This window comes from Lipotes vexillifer, unplaced genomic scaffold (assembly GCF_000442215.2).
Source record: "Lipotes vexillifer unplaced genomic scaffold, Lipotes_vexillifer_v1.1 scaffold543, whole genome shotgun sequence".
Classification (NCBI taxonomy): domain Eukaryota; kingdom Metazoa; phylum Chordata; class Mammalia; order Artiodactyla; family Lipotidae; genus Lipotes; species Lipotes vexillifer.
In genome coordinates this window covers 1049404-1071358 of record NW_006799055.1, presented here as the reverse complement: position 1 = coordinate 1071358, position 21955 = coordinate 1049404, and the positions used below count along the sequence as shown (strand labels likewise).

Below are 21955 nucleotides of genomic sequence, written 5' to 3'. Positions count from 1 at the left end.
GGAAAGAGTCTTCCATGATCCCCGTCTTTGTCCCTTTGCTTACAAGGGACTCCTCCCCTCGCTGCCAGCTAGCGCCACACCCCACCCCACCCCGCCCATTCCACTGCCCTTCAAAGGCCACAAGTGACCTGGTTATTCAGTCTAAGTGGACATGTCCTGTTCCTTATCATATCTCTGTGGCATTTGGCATTATTGATCACTCCCTTCCTGAAACTTTCCTTCCTTCAACCCTGTGACACCAATTCCTACTGGCGCTCTTCCTGCATCTGAAAATGCTTACACTGAGTTGCCTTCACTAGAAACTCTTCTGCAAATTCTAAAGGTTGCCAGGTTGCTTGGCCCAAAAGAATAGACTGAACCATGTTCAAATCCTGGCTCAGTAGCTCACGTGATATGTGACCTTGGACAAATAACATAACTTCTCTGAGTCTCAGCTGCTTCTTTGGTAAAATAGGAATTATGCCTGTGCTGCAGGTCATGGGGAAGGTGAGTGATAACACATGTAAAACACCGACATATCAGACCTATTACCCTTCCATGACTCTAAGCTTCTTGATAACAGAAACCATATTTTAAAGGGACACAGGACATTCTGAGGCAGCTGTTTTGACACTGGCATTTTGATAAAATGGCAGCAAAATGCCCCGAGTCCCCATGTCCAAATGGGTCTATCAAAACATTCTGATTGAGTTTTTTTGTTAGCTGAACTGTAATTCACATACTGTAAATTTCACCTTTTTAAAATGTACAATTCAGTGGTTTTTAGTATATTCACAAAATTGTGTAGCTGTCACCACTACTTCCAGAGCATTTTCGTTTACCCCCAAAAGAAACCCACACCCCTCAGCAGGCACTCCCCATCCCCTGCTTTCCCCAGCCCCTGACAACCACTAGTCTACTTTATGTTTCAGGGATTTGCCTATTCTGGGCATTTCATATAAGTGGAATCATATAGTATGTGCCCTTTTCTATCAGTTTCTTTCATTTAGCATGTTTTCAAGGTTCATCCATGTCAAGCCATGGATCAATATTTCATTCCTGATTTTGTCTAATTAATATTCCATCACATGGATATATCATATTTTGTTTATACACTCATCGGTTGATGGGCATTTGAGTTGTTTCCAGCATTTGGCTACTATGGGTAATGCTGCTATGAAAATCCCTGTCATTAATCTTTTCTTATGCAGTGTCTAATCTACTCTTAATCCCATCCAGTGTATTTTTCATCTCAGACATTTGAGGTTTTAATCTCTAGAATTTTTATTTAGGCTTTTTTTTTGGTCTTCTTTGTTTCTACTTGACACGTTCAATCGTTCCTCCAACTTCTTGATATACAGCATATAGTTATAATAACTGTTAATCATAGGTGTCATTTCTTGGCGGGCTTCAATTGATTGCATTTCCTCCCAATTATGGGTTGCACATTTGCATGCCTGAAAATTTTTTTAGCTGACAGACATTGTGAATTTTTCCTTTTTGGGTACTGGATTTTTTTTAATCCTGTAAATATTCTTAAGCTTTGTTCTTGGGTGAAACTATGTGACTTGGAAAGAGTTTGAGCATCTTGGGTCTTTCTCATCAGCCTTGTTACATGGTCCTGACTAGCGATCAGTCTAAGGCTGATTTTATCACAGCACCAGGGCATGACCCTCCCAGGTGTTCAGCTGCCCCGGGAATTGTGAGGTTTTCTACTCTACCAGTGGGAACAAGAACTAATCCCGGCCTCCTGTGAGCTCTTGGGAGTGTTCCCTCTAATCCTGCTTGGAATGCTTTCCCTGGCCTTGGACACTGTCCTCACAGGCTGCACTGATCAGACTTGTCTAGATACTCGAGCGGTCCCTCCTCTGTGTGTCTCTGTCTGTCTCTGTCCTCTTGACTACTCTGACCTGTAACCTCTGACCTCTGAACTTCCCAAGCCCCCAGCTCCACCTTCCCGACTTGGGGAAACCACCAGGCTACCCGTGGGTTTCCTGACTCTCTGTGCCATGGCCTGGAAGGCCACCCAGGCCAAAGGGTCAGGTGATTGTAGGGATTGTGGGGGGCACCTCATTTGTCTTCTGACTCTGGGGATCACTGTGCTTCATTTCCTAATGTTTAATGTCTTGAAATCCACTGACATATATTTTGGTCAAGTGTTTTGGGTAGTTTCAGATGAGAAGGGAAATCCCATCCTTCATCTTGGCCAGAAGTAGCTATAATTTTTAATATAAAAATTAAGCAATTGCTGTAACACTATTAAACCGTGATTTTGCACCCTCAAAGAAAGGAGGCAATCAGATTTACCTTCATAAATGGCACTTGTACTTCTGGTAAATAATAAGAAATTTCCTGAAGATGAGAATATTTTACATCAATTTTTGTCTAGAGTGTGGATTATAGTAACAGATTTTTCATAGTTGGCTTTGGAAACTCTGCTTGTAACATCCTTTTTTTTTCTGTCTCTCTTTTGCTGTACATCAAAATAGAAAAGTCTGCTCTTTCGTTGGAGTGGGAAAGGTAAACCTCTTCTTTCTAGGGTACTTATTATATGGCTGGGCGCTGTCCAATTTAGTAACTTCCTGCGCTCACCCGAGCTCAGAACTGGCCGGGAGGAAATTTCCTACCGTGATGCCGTCTGCTCTTCACCTTTCCCCACCACTAACCCAGTCCAGGCAAACAAGTGCCAGTGCTAAGTAGAAGGTAGTGTGCTGCTGGACACATTTTTCTGAAATAAATTTAGATCGGTTTAAGAAAAATAAAGCCTGTCCAGGACCACAAAGAATTTGGCCTGGGGTGCTCCCTGGGGTGTCATGCTGGTGCTAGCCTGCAAGAAACAGACTCCCTCTCTGTTAGGATGTGGACCAAACTCATGAAGTGCTTTTCCTTAAGCTGGAGGGCTATCAAAGTTGTGTCCTTTCATTCTTTTCTTTCTCGTTTACAAGTATTAAGATCATGGGCCTTCTCTGAGATTATAAATATGCAGGTCCCAATGCTGCACTGTTTGCTTGTTATAATGTCAGTTAAGCTTCCAGCTTTAAAATTAAACCAGGCTTTTCCATCCATTAGAATCCTCTGGATAGTGACCAGATGACTGCAGATGAATTTTTAATGTTCTCTTTCCATTTTGAAGGGTTGTGTTCTTGCCGGCGCTCAGCCTTTGCACGCAAACTGTTTGCATTCACCTTTGTAAGAATATAAGGTTACTAGCTCTTTCCTCTGGGTTGTCAGCTGTCACTGGGACCATCATAGATTCTCTCTGCCCCTAATCAGAGTAATGCAACCAGTAGGATGTGATTGGGGCAAGACTGAGATAATGGGAGAATGTTCTAGATTTAGGGTATGCCCCCAAACCCGTGAGATCTGTCAGGGATGTTGCAGAGTGGATCAGCAGTGCGCTTGAGTGGTGAGAGCCCCGGTGAGGAATCAATACCAGAAACCCAGACGCGGCCGGGCCCCTCCTGACGCTTGCTTACCGGCAAGGGCAGGACCTCATTCCTTTGCATATCCACTGGGCCGTGCATGTGTCATTCACAGAGCAGGTGCTCGGTAAAAGTCGTCAGATATTTTGGTCCCCACAAAACACATGACATGAAGTGCACATGTGAAATCGTCTGTCTGAAGGTCACTGCAAGACACTGGTCTAGGTATTTCTGTTCATATATTTCACATCGAACACTTGCATTGGGGATAAAAGCCTCATTAACAGTTGGGAAGTTTACAAGAGGGTCAGAGAGCAAAAAACTAGTTCTTTCACTCTTTCATTTAATGACGCCCAAACAATCACTAAGCCCCATTTTGAAGGTCTGTGTTTGTTTTGTTGTTGTTGTTGTTTGTTTTTTGAATTTTATTTTTTTTATAAAATAGGTTCTTATTAGTTATCTATTTTATACATATTAGTGTGTATATGTCAATCCCAATCTTCCAATTCATTCCACCAGCCCACCCCTCACTTCCCCCCTTGGTGTCCATACGTTTGTTCTCTACATCTGTGTCTGTATTTCTGCCTTGCAAACCGGTTCATCTGTACCATTTTTCTAGATTCCAAATATATGTGTTAATATTCGATATTTGTTTTTCTCTTTCTGACTTACTTCACTTTGTATGACAGTCTCTAGGTCCATCCACGTCTCTACAAATGACCCAATTCCGTTCCTTTTTATGGCTGAGTAATATTCCATTGTATATATGTACCACATCTTCTTTATCCATTCGTCTGTCTGTGGGCATTTAGGTTGCTTCCCTGACCTGGCTACTGTAAATAGTGCTGCAGTGAACATTGAGGTGTGTGTGTCTTTTTGAATTATGGTTTTCTCTGGGTATATGCCCAGTAGTGGGATTGCTGGCTCATATGGTAATTCTATTTTTAGTATTTTAAGGAACCTCCATGCTGTTCTCCATAGTGGCTGTATCAATTGACATTCCCACCAACAGGGTAAGAGGGTTCCCTTTTCTCCACATCCTCTCCAGCATTTGTTGTTTGTAGATTTTCTGATGATGCCCATTCTAACTGGTGTGAGGTGATACCTCATTGTAGTTTTGACTTGCATTTCCCTGATAATTAGTGATGTTGAGCAGCTTTTCATGTGCCTCTTGGCCATCTGTATGTCTTCTTTGGCAAAATGTCTGTTTAGGTCTTCTGCCCATTTTTGGATTGGGTTGTTTGTTTTTTTAATATTGAGCTGCATGAACTGTTTATATATTTTAGAGATTGATCCTTTGTCTGTTGATTCGTTTGCAAATATTTTCTCCCATTCTGAGGGTTGTCTTTTCATCTTGTTTACAGTTTTCCTTTGCTGTGCAAAAGCTTTTAAGTTTCATTAGGTCCCATTTGTTTATTTTGGGGTTTTTTTCCATTACTCTAGGAGGTGGGTCAAAAAAGATCTTGCTGTGACTTATGTCAAACATTGTTCTTCCTACGTTTTCCTCTAAGAGTTTTATAGTGTCTGGTGTTACATTTAGGTCTTTAATCCATTTTGAGTTTATTTTTGTGTTTGGTGTTAGGGAGTGTTCTAATTTCATTGTTTTACATGTAGCTGTCTAGTTTATCCAGCACCACTTATTGAAGAGGCTGTCTTTTCTCTATTGTATATCCTTGTCTCCTTTGTCATAGATTAGGTGACCATAGATTAGGCATGGGTTTATCTCTGGGCTTTCTATCCTGTTCCATTGATCTGTATTTCTGTTTTTGTGCCTGTACTATACTGTCTTGATTACTGTAGCTTTGTAGTATACTCTGAAGTCAGGGAGTCTGATTCCTCCAGCTCCATTTCTTTCCCTCAAGACTGCTTTGGCTATTCAGGGTCTTTTGTGTCTCCATACAAATTTTAAGATTATTTGTTCTAGTTTTATAAAAAATGCCTTTGGTAATTTGATAGGGATTGCATTGAATCTGTAGATTGCTTTGGGTAGTATAGTCATTTTCACATTATTGATTCTTCTAATCCAAGAACATTGTATATCTCTCCATCTGTTTGTGTCATCTTTGATTCCTTTCATTAATGTCTTATAGTTTTCTGAGTACAGGTCTTTTACCTCCTTAGGTAGGTTTATTCCTAGGTATGTTATTCTTTTTGTTGCAATGGTGAATGGGATTGTTTCCTTAATTTCTCTTTCTGATCTTTCGTTGTTAGTGTATAGGAATGCAAGAGATTTCTGTGCATTAATTTTGTATCCTGCAACTTTACCAAATTCATTGATTAGCTCTAGTAGTTTTCTGCTGGCATCTTTAGGATTATCTATGTATAGTATCATGTCATCTGCAAACAGTGACAGTTTTACTTTTTCTTTTCCAATTTGTATTCCTTTTATTTCTCTAGTTCTAGAGAAGAACTTCCAAAACTAGAACTTCCAAAACTATGTTGAATAATAGTGGCGAGAGTGGACATCCTCGTTCCTATCTTAGAGTGCTTTAATTTTTTCACCATTGAGAATGATGTTTGCTGTGGGTTTGTCATTCGTATATGGCCTTTATTATGTTGAGGTAGTTTCCCTCTATGTCCACTTTCTGGAGAGTTTTTATCATAAATGGGTGTTGAATTTTGTCAAAAGCTTTTTCTGCAGCTATTGAGATGATCATATGGTTTTTATCCTTCAATTTGTTAATATGGTGTATCACATTCATTGATTTGCATATATTGAAGAATCCTTGCATCCCTGGGATAAATCCCACTTGATCATGGTGTATGATCCTTTTATTGTGTTGTTGGATTCTGTTTGCTAGTATTTTGTTGAGGATTTTTGCATCTATATTCATCAGTGATATTTGTATGTAACTTTATTTTTTTTTGTAGTATCTGTTTCTGTTTTTTTTTTTTTTGAGAGGGGAGTTTTCTTTTAATTTAATTGATTTATTTATTTTTGGCTGTGTTGGGTCTTCGTTTCTGTGCGAGGGCTTTCTCTAGTTGTGGCGAGCGGGGGCCACTCTTCATCGCGGTGCGCGGGCCTCTCACTGTCACAGCCTCTTCTGTCGCGGAGCACAGGCTCCAGACGCGCAGGCTCAGTAGTTGTGGCACATGGGCCTAGTCGCTCCGCGGCATGTGGGATCCTCCCGGACCAGGGCTTGAACCCGTGTGCCCTGCATTGGCAGGCGGATTCTCAACCGCTGCGCCACCAGGGAAGCCCTGTTTCTGGTTTTGAAATCAGGGTGATGGTGACTTTGTAGAATGAGTTTCGGAGTTTTCCTTCCTCTGCAATGTTTTGGAAGAGTTTGAGAAGGATGGGTGTTAGCTGTTCTCTAAATGTTTGATAGAATTCACTTGTGAAGCCATCTGGCCCTGGACTTTTGTTTTTTGGAAGATTTTAAATCACAGATTACTTGTGATTGCTTTGTTCATATTTTCTGTTTCTTCCTGGTTCAGTCTTGGAAGGTTATACCTTTCTAAGAATTTGTCCATTTCTTCCAGGTTGTCCATTTTATTGGCATAGAGTTGCTTGTAGTAGTCTCTTACGATGCTTTGTATTTCTGTGGTATCCATTGCAACTTCTCCTTTTTCATTTCTAATTTTATTGATTTGAGTCCTCTCCCTCTTTTTCTTGATGAGTTTGGCAAAAGGTTTATCAGTCTTCTCAAAGAACCAGCTTTTAGTTTTATTGATCTTTGCTATTGTTTTCTTTGTTTCTATTTCATTTATTTCTACTCTGATCTTTATGGTTTCTTTCCTTCTGGTAACTTTGGGTTTTGTTTGCTCTTCTTTCTCTAGTTCCTTTAGGTGTAAGGTTAGATTGTTTATTTGAGATTTTTCTTGTTTCTTGAGGTAGACCTGTATGACTATAAACTTCCTTCTTAGAACTTCTTTTGCTGCATCTCATAGGTTTTGGATCATTGTGTTTTCATTGTCATTTGTCTCTAGGTATTTTTTGATTTCCTCTTTGATTTCTTCAGTGATCTCTTGGTTATTTAGTAACGTTTTGTTTAGCCTCCATGTGTATGTGTTTTTTACATTTTTTCCCCTGTAATTCATTTCTAATCTCGTAGCGTTGTGGTCAGAAAGATGCTTGATATGATTTCAGTTTTCTTAAATTTATGAAGGCTTGATTTGTGACCCACGATGTGATCTGTCCTGGAGAATGTTCCGTGTGCACTTGAGAAGAAAGTGTAATCAACTGTTTTTGGATGGAATGTCTTATAAATATCAATTAAATCTATTTGGTCTATTGTGTCATTAAAGCTAGTGTTTCCTTATTAATTTTCTGTCTGGACGATCTGTCCATTGGTGTAAGTGAGGTGTTAAAGTACCCCACTATTATTGTCTTACTGTCGATTTCTTCTTTTATCGCTGTTAGCATTTGCCTTATTTATTGAGGTACTCCTATGTTGGGTGCATATATATTTTTAATTGTTATATCTTCTTGGATTGATCCCTTGATCATTATGTAGTGTCCTTCCTTGTCTCTTGTAACATTCTTTATTTTAAAGTTGATCTTATCTGATATGAGTATTACTACAGGTTTCTTTTGATTTCCATTTACATGGAATTATCTTTTTCCATCCCCTCACTTTCAATTTGTATGTGTCCCTAGGTTTGAAGTCAGTCTCTTGTAGACAGCATATATATGGGTCTTGTTTTTGTATCCATTCAGCGAGCCTGTGTTTTCTGGTTGGAGCATTTAATCCGTTCACATTTAAGGTGATTATCGATATGTATGTTCCTATTACCATTTTCTTAACTGTTTTGTGTTTGTTTTTGTAGGTCCTTTTCTTGTCTTGTGTTTCCCACTTAGAGAAGTTCCTTTAGCATTTGTTGTAGAGCTGGTTTGGTGGTGCTGAACTCTCTTAGCTTTTGCTTGTCTGTAAAGCTTTTGATTTCTCTGTTGAATCTGAATGAGATCCTTGCCAGGAAGAGTAATCTTGGTTGTAGGTTCTTGCCTTTCAGCACTTTAAATATATCGTGCCCCTCCCTTCTGTCTTACAGAGTTTCTGCTGAGAAATCAGCTGTTAACCGTATGGGAGTTCCCTTGTATATTATTTTTCGTTTTCCCCTTGTTGCTTTTAATAATTTTTCTTTGTCTTTAACTTTTGTCAGTTTGATTACTGTGTGTCTCAGTGTGTTTCTGCTTGGGTTTTTCCTGCCTGGGACTCTCTGCGCTTCTGGCCTTAGGTGGCTATTTCCTTTCCTGTGTTAGGGAAGTTTTCGACTATAATCTCTTTAAATATTTTCTCCGGTCCTTTCTCTCTCTCTTCTCCTTCTGGGACCCCTATAATGCGAATGCTGGTGTGTTTAATGTTGTCCCAGAGGTCTCTTAGGCTGTCTTCATTTCTTTTCTTTTTTTTTTCCTTTATTCTGTTCTGCAGCAGTGAATTCCACCATTCTGTCTTCCAAGTCACTTATCCGTTCTTCTGCCTCAGTTATTCTGCTATTGCTTCCTCCTAGTGTAGTTTTCATTTCATTTATTGTATTGTTCATCTCTGTTTGTTTGCGCTTTAATTCTTCTAGGTGTTTGTTAAACTTTTCTTGCATCTTCTCAATCTTTGCCTCCCTTCTTTTTCCGAGGTCCTGGATCATCTTCACTATCATTTTTCTGAATTCTTTTTCTGGAAGGTTGCCTATCTCCACTTCATTTAGTTGTTTTTCTGGGGTTTTATCTTGTTCCTTCATCTGGTCCATAGCCCTCTGCCTTTTCATCTTGTCTGTCTTTCTGTGAATGTGGTTTTTTTTCCACAGGCTGCAGGATTGTAGTTCTTCTTGCTTCTGCTGTCTGCCCTCTGGTGGATGAGGCTATCTCAGTTTCCTAGTTTAACTGGATGGAAATCAGAATATTCTAGGCGGCCAGAGTTTTGATTTTTTTTTTGGAAAGAGACTAAACACACGTAACTTGACTCTGCCTGGCTGCAGACAGAGGTCAGTGGCATGTCTGCCTGCTTTGAAACTTTGACCTCCCCAGAAGCAATATAAATACCACAAAGAACAGGGAAGGAGGTAATAAAATCTTCCAGCGCATGGAAATGTCCTCAGGGGATGTGGCATGGCCCTCATTTGAAGCGTGTATGGTGGCTTTTCCAGAGAAGTTTGGGTGTAAGAGGTCAGAAATGGGTCACCATCATCACAGTCATTCCGGTGCCTACCATGTGCTCCATGAGTTGCCTGTGATCACTGGCTCAGAACTTTTCTGTCCCGTGTTCCCATTTACCCTTTACTTCCTAAGCAGGTTTGTATTTAAACTTCATCATGTGCTGGCTTTTAAGAAAAGACAGCAGAAGGAAGCAAAATCCTTTTTAATTTTTAATGAACCAGGTGAAGCTGGCTGTGTGTCATGCATCTTCTTTCAACATAAGCTCTCTGTCCCCAGGATGGTGGGTGAGGCTGTGAGGCCATCCTTCCATACCGTCCTGGGGATGGTCTGACATATGGGTGGACAGGAAAGTGAGTGACAGAACGAAGCTTCAGGGAGTAACTGTAGCCACATTAGACAAAATCCACAGCGCAAGAAAAGAATGCTGTTTTTAGTGAGGATCAGAGCTGTGCTGATGACAGTCAAATGTTTATTAGTCATAGGCAAAGTTATATTTGATATATTGGGTTGGCCAAAAAGTTCATTTGGGTTTTTCTGTAACATCTTACAGAAAAATCCAAATGAACTTTTTGGCCAACCAATATTTTAAAAGATGGCAGTACTCTTTTTTCTTTCTTTTTTTTTTTGTTACATCTTTATTGGTGTATAATTGCTTTACAGTGGTGTGTTAGTTTCTGCTTTATAACAAAGTGAATCAGCTCTACATATACATGTATCCCCATATCTCCTCCCTCTTGCGTCTCCCTCCCACCCTCCCTATCCCACCCCTCTAGGTGGTCACAAAGCACCGAGCTGATCTCCCTGTGCCATGCGGCTGCTTCCCACTAGCTATCTATTTTACGTTTGGTAGTGTATATATATCCATGCCACTCTCTCGCTTTGTCACAGCTTACCCTTCCCCCTCACCATATCCCTTTTCAACTAAAAGCGATAGAGAACTTCACATGCAACCTTGTTTCTCCATGTTTCCTTCCAGTAGTTTTAGCACTGAGGCCTGAGTGTCGGTCTGTGCTGTGAAGTGCAGCCAACCTGGAGTCGCACGCAAGGACTGGCTTCATCAGGTGGTGTGGTGTCACAGTACAGCTAAACATTGGCTTCATATGTTCATACCAAAAGCTGATGTTCACAGGGGAGCCAATGTCCTGGCTCAGAACATCGGTTTGGTGGCCCCAGGAGTAGAAATGTGGACTGAGTATACCAGTGTTCAGTAGAACCCTCGAATATTGAGTGTGTGAATAAAACCAGTTTAATAACAACACCAATATCAAAGTAAACACCAAGAATAGATTTTCACCAAATCCTTTCATATCGACTATTTACAGTATAATTGCTAACCTAAAAATAATGATGATGGTGGTAATAATAATAATAACAGGATAAATCTGACAGCCAAAAACACAGGACAACATGAACATTTACTAATATCCACAAGTTCAGAGGTAACTCTACATGCTATATAGATTGCAGTTAGCTTTAATTGACTGAGCTGGAAGTATGTTTTATTATTTCTTTAGATTTCTAAAAGAAGTGCCTTCTATTGTAATGGTGTCAGGCACCCGGTACCTCAACACATTAAAAAACACTGGAGTGTTTTATAAAATCACCAGCCGCAGCAATAAAATGGCAAACGGTAATCCTGAAGAAAGTCTGCCTTGGGTCTTAGACTGTGTCTTAGAATTTAATGCAGGCAGTAAAATTTCTTACGTTTTGTCAGTTATTTTTCTTTTGTTTTCAGTATTGAGAATGTTGGGATTAAGTATATATTAAGGTTGACTTGCCTTCTGGAATGTTATATACTCTTATGCCGTAAAGACAGTTTTAAAGAAGCAATAATTTCACATTCTGCTAGTCCATTAAGCCATACTAGTTGAAGATATGTCATATGTGAGGTCGCATTCCAGTCTCTGATGATTTCCTCTTTTTTATAATTAATTAATTAATTAATTAATTTTTGTCTGCATTGGGTCCTCGTTGCTGCACGCGAGCGTTCTCTAGTTGCGGTGAGCAGGGCTACTCTTCGTTACGGTGCGCGGGCTTCTCATTGCGGTGGCTTCTCTTGTTGCGGAGCACGGGCTCTAGGCGTATGGGCTTCAGTAGCTGCAGCATGCAGGCTTCAGTAGTTGTGGCTCATGGGCTCTAGAGCACAGGCCCAGTAGTTGTGGCGCACGGGCTTAGCTGCTCCACAGCATGTGGGATCTTCCCGGACTAGGACTCGAACCCATGTCCCCTGCATTGGCAGGCGGACTCCTAACCACTGTGCCACCAGGGAAGCCCTCTGATGATTTCTTAAAAGGAGGAAGATTTGATTAAAATTAGCATGGTTACCATTAAATTAACAATCAGAAGTATTTAGATCAATTAACAATCTTTTCCCCTTAAAAGATCAGGCCATTGTGTGTTCTCAGGCCCATGACTCTGCTGCAACTCAAGGTATCAGGCACTGAAGAGACCACTGCTTTCTGATTTGTTCTATATGTTACTCCCTGATATTTTGGAGGCAGAGCGGGGAGATGAAAGAACGGTGGAAACATTAAAGTTTATTCATGTTTGTGTGGTCAGTGTCCCTGTCATGTCCTCTAGGACGTGATCTGTTGGAGCCAAGGAAAGAGTATTCTTGGGAACGTAAGTCCACTGGCCACCGCAGGGGCTCTCTGGGGGTGTCAGGTCTGTCTGAGCCTCAGGCTAGAAGTACAGCCAATCCGAGGAAGACTCTTGCTGACCCGAGGGTCTGGGACCGTGATGCAGTGCTTGTCTCTGAGCTCTTTGCTGGGCCTTTACGCCTTAATGCTTCAGCCTAATAATCTTAAAGCCTCCCCAGCCCCAGGCAGAATTTCTGGTTCTATCCTCTGTGCACCCTCCTCAACACACACCCCTAACATTTGCCCGGCAGGAACCAGATCTCAGAGGCTTTGTGGGCCATGTAAGGAATGAGCACTTTCTTCTTACTGCAGCGGAGCGTAAGGAGTGGAGGGAGGGGTCCACGCGGGCCGTGGGCTCTTTTCTGTTTATAGAGATCATTCTGGCAGCTGGGCAGTGAAAGATGAGAAAAAGCAGGGCTCCCGTTAGAAGGTGAGAGGTTATGGTGGCTGGGACTGGACCTTCAGCCGTGGAGGTGGGGTGAATGCTCACATGCAGGGCATGGGTGCTGTAGGAATTTAAAGCCAGAAATCCCTGCAGCAGAGGTCATCAGACACGTGACTTGAACCTGACATTAAAGAAAGGGTTGAAGGGAGGGGAGGGCGTGTAGGCATTACTCCCTGATGCCCAGTGAAAGAGTTGCTAGGTGTTAACTCGCTTCGACCTGGATTGACTGATTGATTTCTCATTAGACATTTTCAAAGAGGAATCCCCTTGAAGAAAACAAAAACCAAAACCAAAAACACAACTGCTCCAATCTCTCTAAGCAGACCTAGAAGAAATGCAGGCAGCTAGAAGGAATTGGGCCATTTTGTCTGTTACTCTTTTTTCCAAGCCTGAAACCTTGTACTTCAGACCACATCAACAGAGCCATATTTAAAGTCCCTGTTTTTAATTTGTAACACCTAAAATGACAAATGATGGGCAATTCCTTCTCAGCTACTTGATGGAATCCTTCTGTCATAAGGAGCGGTTGTCACATTCGGGCTGAATGTTTTCTCACAGGTGACTGTTTTTCTTTCTAGGATACCCCAAGCAGAGGCCCACGGCCCCCCGCAACGGGGCCTCCCCCAAGCCGGACCCGCAGGCCCGAGAGGCTGAGCGGCAGCTGGTGCAGCGGCTGAAGGAGCGGTACGAACAGCAGGCGCGGCAGCTGGGCCTCGTGCAGGGGGAGCTGAGGAAGGCCGTCCGGGGCTTTGAGGCGCTCGCTGTGTCCACTCAGCTTTTCTTCAGGAAGGTGAGTCCACATCTGGTGAATGTTGAAGGGCTTTCGGTTTGCGGGGAGGATGGCGGTGGTGATGGTTGTTGTGTGTGTGTGTGTGTTTCAGTTCGAGTTTGCGGTTAGAGACCAGTCTGATTTTCAGGTCATACAGCATCTCCGCCAGCACCGCATAATGTTTTGGGTGCCCAGTTTAGACTTGAGCATGGAAGACATTAGTCTGGGAGGAAGGATCCATAATCTGGACTGCAGAAGGGAAAATTGTGTAAAAAAGAAGGGAAAGGGTATAAATGAACGTTTTGAAGGTGAGGTCTTGGAAAAGAATGGAGCATGTGATTGTTTGCATTTTAGACCCGAGACGGCCAGGGTCTGAAATGTCTACACCTTTCAGTGCAGAGGGAGCCAGGGCCACAGAGCGGTGCCACTTTGGCTGTTGAGGGGATCTGGAAGGTGCCGGGCTGGGGCCTCTCCTCGGGGCCATGCTCACAATGCGCGTGGGACAGCATGGGGTAGGGGCGTCCTCCCTGCCCCCTCGGTTCTTCTGACAATGCAGAGAGGCTTGGTTTCCTCAGCCTGAGTGTCCAGAGGCTCCTGGGCTATCCGGACTCCGAGTCTGTTACCAGCCATGGTGTAGTTTGGCTTTCCTGCCTCTGAATGTGAAAGGGCGGTGGTGGGAGCGCGGGTCTGTCTGACTGTGCGTTCGTGCTCCACGCTGAGGTGGCCAAGCCCTGTTTGGGGGAGAACTTGAACATTTACCTTTGAGGTTTAAACATTATGAGTTAGCACATCAGTAACCCATAAGGCATTAGTTTCACATATGGACCTTCCGGTATCTGTAAATGAAAGTAAAAATGCTATATAAATGGCCCCCAACTAAGAAAGTGAACTAACTAAATTTCTAACTAATTTGAAGAAGAAAATCAAAAGAATATTAACCCGCACCATGTTCGCTGGTTTTCTTCATTATCTGTACCGTGAAGTGTGGAGGGTTCTCTGACCTTTGACGATAGCCTGCAGCCTCTCTTGCCCTACAGTGTAGAAGCCTGAGCTGGCCTGTTCTGTTGTTGTTTCCTTTTTTGCTTAAAGCTTTGGGCCCAAAGAGCTAATTACCAAGTTATTGTTGTGATGAAAGACAAGACAAACAGGTTTCAGTTTTACCAATAGTTTCTGCCTCTTCCCTGATCAAAATGTTAATACCAGCAGTAAATGGCCAATTCGAATTTTATGTCTTCCCTTCTGGTCTAGTACCATTGGGGTCACCCTTAAAGAGCTGCAGTTGCTGCGTTCTCACCCCTGTAAGAATTAAAGTTACAGACACATTTCTGAGGTGCCAAAGGGGCCAGACTTGCCATGGTAAATCTGGAGCATTTTTCTTATTAGACAAAGAGTGACGTGTTTTCCGTTCTTCGGCTGGATGTGTATTTTCCACTGACTGTGAAGTCTTGAATAAAAAGAGGAAAACAACGTTGTTCATTGCAGTTCAGTGATAACATTTCCTTTGTAACTCTGCCCGCTCTGGGATTGCACCTTCCATGCATCATCCAGCTTCATGACAAATCCTTGATAAAGGTTTCGTGTGGATAGATATGCCAGCAGACATCGAATTAACACATTGGTAAGATGCGCTGTGTTTTCAAGTTGGAACTTTTGGACCCCATTTATGGCATCATGGCAGAGAAGAGAGTTCCTGTGTTGAATAAGGGTCGGTTTCCTATAGTGATGCATTTCTAGGCCCCAGGAAAATTCCTGTTGGCCTATGGACCACAAGTTTTATTTCACTGCAGCATACACATGGCTCTTCAAGCAGAGACCCTAAAGGGCAGGTGATTTGTAGCCATATCCATCAGACCCCCCCCCTACTGGCTGGAGCTGCACTCGGCATGACATTTCAGCAAGATGGATGGTGGGCATGAATTTCATTTTCTCTGCAGTAAATCACAGCCAGCAGCTCCAGACAGGCCTCCCCAATGACCATGGCATTTCACCTCCCACACAGTGTGTTCTTTTTTCCGTCCTTCTGATCTCAACTCTTTCTCCAGAGACACCTCAGAAGAAAAAATGGACATTTTTAAAGTCTGCAGTTGAACATAAATGGCTTCCACTCAGGCTGGCATGTGTTGTACATGGTTTAAGATGACTGATTTGAGAGTTTGCCAGGAATACCAGACTAGACCAGGGGGTGTGACCAGAGTGGAGCACGCAGGGAAGTGGAGACCAGGCAACCTGGGAATTCTGATGATGGAGCCCCTACTACAGGGGCTCATGATCCTGAGATGCTCTCATGACCCGTGTCCCTCTTGGGGGAAGCCAATGCATTATTATTATTATTATTATTATATATGAGGCAATGGTCACAGCCCAGCATGCCAGCTGTGCAGGGCGTGACCGCCGTAGCCAGCCTGAAAAAGCAGTATCTCTTTGCTCTTCTGCTTAGCAGACCCTGCTGGGACTCTACACCTGTATCGTTCCTACGCTGTAGCACATTCTTCTACAAAGCAGACGTGGTGGAGAGAGCGGCCGTGCCAGCAAGGAGCCGGTCCCACCTCCACCCCCATCTTGCATGAGACCTTGAGCGAGTTGCGGCCCCTCTTTGAGCCGTGACAGCATCACCAACGGGAATACATCCTTGCTCCCCTCGGCTTCCCGCTGCAGAATCACCTCTGATGAGAGTCATCTTTGACTCTCAGTTTCCTCAATTTCAAATAGGTTTGATAATAACTCTTTACAAGGTTATTGTGAGAATGGAGTGAATTAATGGGCAAAGGTGCTTTGAACAAATATTCAATAAAACATTCTTTTTGAGGACAAGGAAAATGTGACAAATATTTTACTCTCCAGCGGGTTGAATAAGACATATGTGAGGAACGTAAAGCTAAAACACAGACCAAACCCCTCTTATTTCATTTTATATATATAAAGGATTTGGCTTGGGGTGTACTTTAAGAATAGAAATAATCTTCTAGTCCAGCTATTCAGCTGCTGCTGCTGTGTATTTTTTCCAGAATGTGCTGATGCTGTTAAGTATGGGAAGTCACTAGAAAAAGGAACTCGGAGCCTGGATAGGGATCTTTCATTTCTGCCCCATGTTTCACAGCTCCTGGCAGGGCAGCTGTGAAAGTTGTCAGCTGCGGTACAGCCTGAGCCCAGCGTCCAGGGATGCTAAGATGCCACATTTAGGTGCCAACACCTACCTCACGCTTGTGCTCGTTCCAGGCAGCTCTGTTCCCCCTAACAAGGCATGGTCCTCACCACAGGCCAGACAGCTCTGCTGAAATCCGTGGTCCCAGACCTCTGGGGGGGCTGTACTAATAAGTGTGATTCTCAGGGACTCTCACTTCTCACGGTCAAGTTGAAAGACTTTTATCTTTTGCTGCCTGGTTCCCGGGAACGCTACTCTTTGGCAGCCCCTAGCGGCTAATCCAGAAGATGGTCCTGTATTAAGTGGTGTGCCTCGCCTTGTAGCATCAAGTTTTACACAGGTTACATCTGAGGGTGTATTTATTTTCATTTTAGTTTTAATCAGATTTATTATATTTATTCTATATTTTTTCATATTGGTTTGCATCATTTTTATCATTAACTTTATGAATGTGATAGACGATGGTTTTTAACTATTTTTTTATTTATTATTAAATAGTTTAGGCCTAGAAGGCATGAAAATTTATGTCAAGCATTTGTGTACTTTCTAAGCTTAATCAAAATTAATAATGCATCAGCCTCCTTCTCCCTAAAGTGTATATATATGAATGTATATTTTTTTTATTTTATTCTTTGACTTTTTATCACAAAAATATATTGAATAAGTGTGGAGAAGTGTGGAAAGAATAACACCCAAATACTCATCATTTATGGTTAATACTTAATGACATGTTTCCGTACTCACTTTATCTATGTTTTTTTTAATATTTACTTATTTATTTCTTTATTTGGTCGTGCTGGGTGTTAGTTGCGGCAGGCAGGCTCCTTAGTTGCGTCTCGCCAGCTCTTTAGTTGCAGCTTTAGTCCCATTTTATCTATGTTTTTGTTGTTAGTTAGGGATACATATTTTTAAATATAGTTCATATACTTAACTTTTCATCTTTAATCCACTTACGTTAGTAGATTTTTATCAACCCTGCCCCGACCACATGAAAGGTTCTGTGGAGGGTTCAAAAAAGTAGAAGGCAAAGCACCTTAATAACAATATCGCTCCTGTTCATTGACCATCTCCTATGTCCTAGACTCTTTACATATAGTATTTTAATCCACCCTGGTGTGGACATTATTCTCACGTGACAGTCGAGGAGACCGAGTCTCAGGGAGGTTATGTAGCCTTCCAAAGACAACAGAATTAGAAAGCGATGGAGCCACTATACAGATGCAGGTCAGCCCGTATCCACCCCATACTTTTTCCCACAATATTGTGGTCCTTTCTCTCTCTCTCCACCCAGCCTTCAAGGTTTTGATGTAGTTAAGGGGGAAGAACAAAATGTGAAACAATAATCTAAAAGTTAAACACGTGTAGAGGATGCTAAGAGAAAATGATCTAAGGTAGTGGTCAACCTGAAGCCGCAAACAAAAATGGTGTATGTTCTGGTAGGAGCCCAGCACTGTGAGTGGGAAGGGACACCCGGGGAGGAGACTGGCAGCGGCCGGGACGGAGAGCTGGGTGGGATTATTGTGAGTAAAGAGGAGGGGGAGCGTGTGTACCGGCGGAGGACAGTCCAACCTGGTTGTCTGCAGAGTGGTGGCCCCTCCCTGTCTTGAAGCCCAGGGTAGATTCGTTAATGATTTGCGAATGGAGATCCAGGGACTCGGAACTGTTTTTGGAAGTGCGAAGGTTCCTCTGTAACAGACGGCAGCTCCTCTTGGTGAAGGTGGCCCAGATTCACCTTTCCTGCTCCACAGCTGGCTGCTTCCATCCGAGCAGGCTGTGCAGAATCCTTTTGGAGAATAAATGCATGCTTGCTTGCTTTTGCCATTTGATACATTCGCATGGATCATCGGATGAAAGTCTGCCCTAGGGCCCCAAAGCAGCAGAGAAGCTGTTGTATCCAGCTGCCAAGGGAGTTTATGTGTCAGGACACTTTCCCACCGACGGGAGCTTCAGGGCAATGATTACACCTGATCAAAACTGAAAACCGAGGGGCTTCCCTGGTGGCGCAGTGGTTAAGAATCCACCTGCCAATGCAGGGGACACGGGTTCGAGCCCTAGTCCGGGAAGATCCCACGTGCCGCGGAGCAACTAAGCCCGTGAGCCACAACTACTGAGCCTGCGCTCTAGAGCCTGTGAGCCACAATTGTTGAAGCCCGCGCGCCTAGAGCCTGTGCTTCGCAACAAGAGAGGCCACCGCAATGAGACGCCTGCGCACCGCAACGAAGAGTAGCCCCCGCTCACCGCAACTAGAGAAAGCCTGCACACAGTAACGAAGACCCAATGCAGCCAAAAACAAAACAAAACAAAAAAAAAAACCTGAAAACCGTATGCTCTCTGTTGCTCCCTAAATCCTAAAAATGTCCATTTAAATATAGTGTTTTGTGCTTCTCCCCCTTATAAACAGTGCCCTGTGATTATCTTTTCTTCCTTAATTTTACCTTGAATAACTAAAGCCTTAGAGAAAAAGTGAGCACCTAGGTTGGCATTTCTGACAGTTCAGCATATGACCTGATGGGAATGTTGATGAAATAGTAAATTGGCTATTCCAACGATTGTTATTATAAAAGAACTTTTGTGTCCCAAAAGTCATTGTGACCACAGTACAATGTACCACAGTACATTGTCTCCCACAGTACTGGGAGAACCATGAGTGTTAGCTCTTACCATTAGGACTTAAGCTTAAGGAAATGCTTAGCGTAACCCCCAAATATCAAAATATTCCCAATATCAAGGGATAGAACACCCCCTCCCCGCCCCAGCTATGCCAAGCAGCTCTTTGAAGTAATAAGAATCCCTGGCCTGGGGTGTCAGTTATGGAAGCCATCCCACATTCCAGGAGTATCCTCCCTATCTCCCATCCTTTCAGGAATTTCAGATGGGATGAGATTTTTTTATAGTTACTTGTGGCTCTGAATTTCTGCTTCTCTTAAATTAGCTCAGCTTATGGGCTCTGGCCATCCCACATGCAGCATCCCTGCCTACCTGGTGTGGCTCCCTTTTGTTGGTTTCCAAGATTCTTTGTGCTTTGTGATGCTGGGAGCTCCATTAGGGAGTTAAACATGGGTTTAGATGTCAGGGGAGGAAAAAGGAAGCTGTAGAAAAGTAGACTTGGGAGACATTTGTATAGAAGTGACATTATAGAGGGATGAGATTGACAAGAGCATGTGTACAGAAAAGGAAGGCAGACACAGGACAGCCCCTCAGCCCAAGGAGCAGGAAAGAAAGAAAATGCAGGAGATGGTGAGAAAGGCTGTTGAAAACAGGAGAAGTCCCACCTCAAAGAAGCCAAATGAGGGAGGATTTTCTGTAGGTTGGAGTGATTTGTAATACCAGGTGCCAGACAGTGGATGAAAATGACACAGAATGAGGAAATATCCCAGAGTTTGGCACTCTCACAGGAGTATCTGTGAACAGGTCAGGACGACCAGATTCTCCTGGTTCCTTGACAACCAAATGGTTTAGCAAGTTTGGCCTCTGTCAGCCCGCGGTGAACGTTTCCCTGTGAGAAGTGGCAATGGTGACATCTATAGGGCATTGGCTGGAAATGAAATCTGTGCCCCCAGAAGAGTGCTTGCCAAATATTACCTTAAATTCCAGGGCGTTTTACAAAAAGCAGGTGCCACTCTCCGCCCCTTGTTCACTGAAGTGCGAACTGCAGACCTGCCTGTTCCACAGACGTAATTGAAATTAGGTTTGATATTAAAATCACACAACTGCTTTCATTTTTCATTTTATTCCTGACAATCAAAGTACTAAGCAAGAATAAGATTGATGTCACACACTGCAAGCAGCTTCCCTATGAGATAATTCATAAAAGCAATTATATATTGCACAAACCAGAGAGTCAATCTATATCTGTAATTCAGTCCCTGGAGAGCGTGAAGGCCCATGACATCTGCTTTACCAGGGACAGAGGAGGAAACATTTGAAATTCAAATGTACTGAGACTCTATGACATGGCAGTACTCTCTTGAAAACAGAGACAACATGCGAACTGTGCTGACAAAATAAATAGGAAGTGATATCATTTCTCAAACTTTTCTGCAACAGTATTTCCCCATTATTTTTTCAGTTTGAAAGAAATGCTTTTATATCTATTTTACAGGCATAAAAGAGGCCGAAGAAGAGGGGAAAAAAGAAACGAAGAATAAATGCAATGATTAGAAAAGTTACAAAGATATTAATCCACTAGAATAATAATCACATTAAATGTGAGTGGTCTAAACACACTAATTAAAAGACAGAGATAGAAAGGATTTTTTTTAAGCCAACTATATATTGTCCGCAAGAAACCCGATTTAAATATAATGACTCTCCTGCATACCTGAAACTAGCACAATATTGTAAATCAACTATACTCCAATTAAAAAAAGAAAAAGAAAAATAAAGTTGCTCACAAAAGTAAAGGGATGGAGAAAGATATACCATGCTAACTCTAATCCAAAGAAAGTTGGAGTAGCAATATTAATTTCAGACAAAGCAGACTTTGGAACAAAGCGGATCATCAGAGATAAAGAGGACACTGCATTATGTATAAAGGGGTCAGTTCTCCAAAAGACATAAAAGCATGGGGCTTCCCTGGTGGCGCAGTGGTTGAGAGTCCGCCTGCCGATGCAGGGGACACAGGTTCGTGCCCCGGTCTGGGAAGATCCCACATGTCGCGGAGCGGCTGCGCCCGTGAGCCATGGCCGCTGAGCCTGCGCGTCCGGAGCCTGTGCTCCGCAATGGGAGAGGCCACAACAGTGAGAGGCCCACATACCGCAATAAATAAATAATTAGAATCATACAAAATATGTTGTCAGACCTTGATGAAATTAGACAAAATTCAGTAGGAGAAAGATAACAGGAAAATCTTTAAACATTTGGAAATTAAATAACATACTACCAAATAACCCGTGCATCAAAAAGAAGTTTCGAGGGAAATTAGAAAATAAACTGAAGGAAAATAAAATTCCAACATTTGGAAATTTGTGGAACATGGCTAACATAGTGCCTAGGATGATATTTATAGTATTAAAAACTCAGAAAAGACAAAAAGTCTGAATCAATGATCTAAGCTTCTGCCTCAAGACACTAGAAAAAGAATGTATGCTTGTAGCATGTATCGTAGGGTACAGTATAGTACAAAAATAACCCCAAAGCAAGCAAAAGAAAGGAAATAATAAAGATAGGAGGAAAAATCAATGAAATTGAAAACAGAAAAATAATAGAATCAATGAAACTGAAAGCTGGTTCTTTGAGACAGTCAGTAAAATCGATAAACCTATTGTAAGTCTGACAAACAAAAAGACAAACTTACCAGCATCAGGAATGAAAGAGGGGAAATCTCCACAGACCCCACAGGTATTAAAAATTAATGAGCTATCGATACACATAACACCTTGCATGATTCTCAAAGGCATTATGCTGAATTCAAGAAGCTACACTCGAGAATTTGCACACTCTTTTTTTTTTTTTTTTTTTTTTTTTTT

The 21955-nt window shown here is 42.4% G+C and overlaps 1 protein-coding gene across 1 annotated transcript in view; it reads left to right on the top strand.

Moving 5' to 3' along the window:
* The window catches only part of MTUS2 (microtubule associated scaffold protein 2), a 344092-nt gene that overhangs the window by 218070 nt on the left and 104067 nt on the right, over positions 1-21955 (top strand). Inside the window, exon 6 of the mRNA XM_007471434.1 lies at positions 13155-13366. Coding sequence (XP_007471496.1) covers positions 13155-13366 — 212 coding nt within the window. The remainder of the gene's footprint in view (positions 1-13154; positions 13367-21955) is intronic.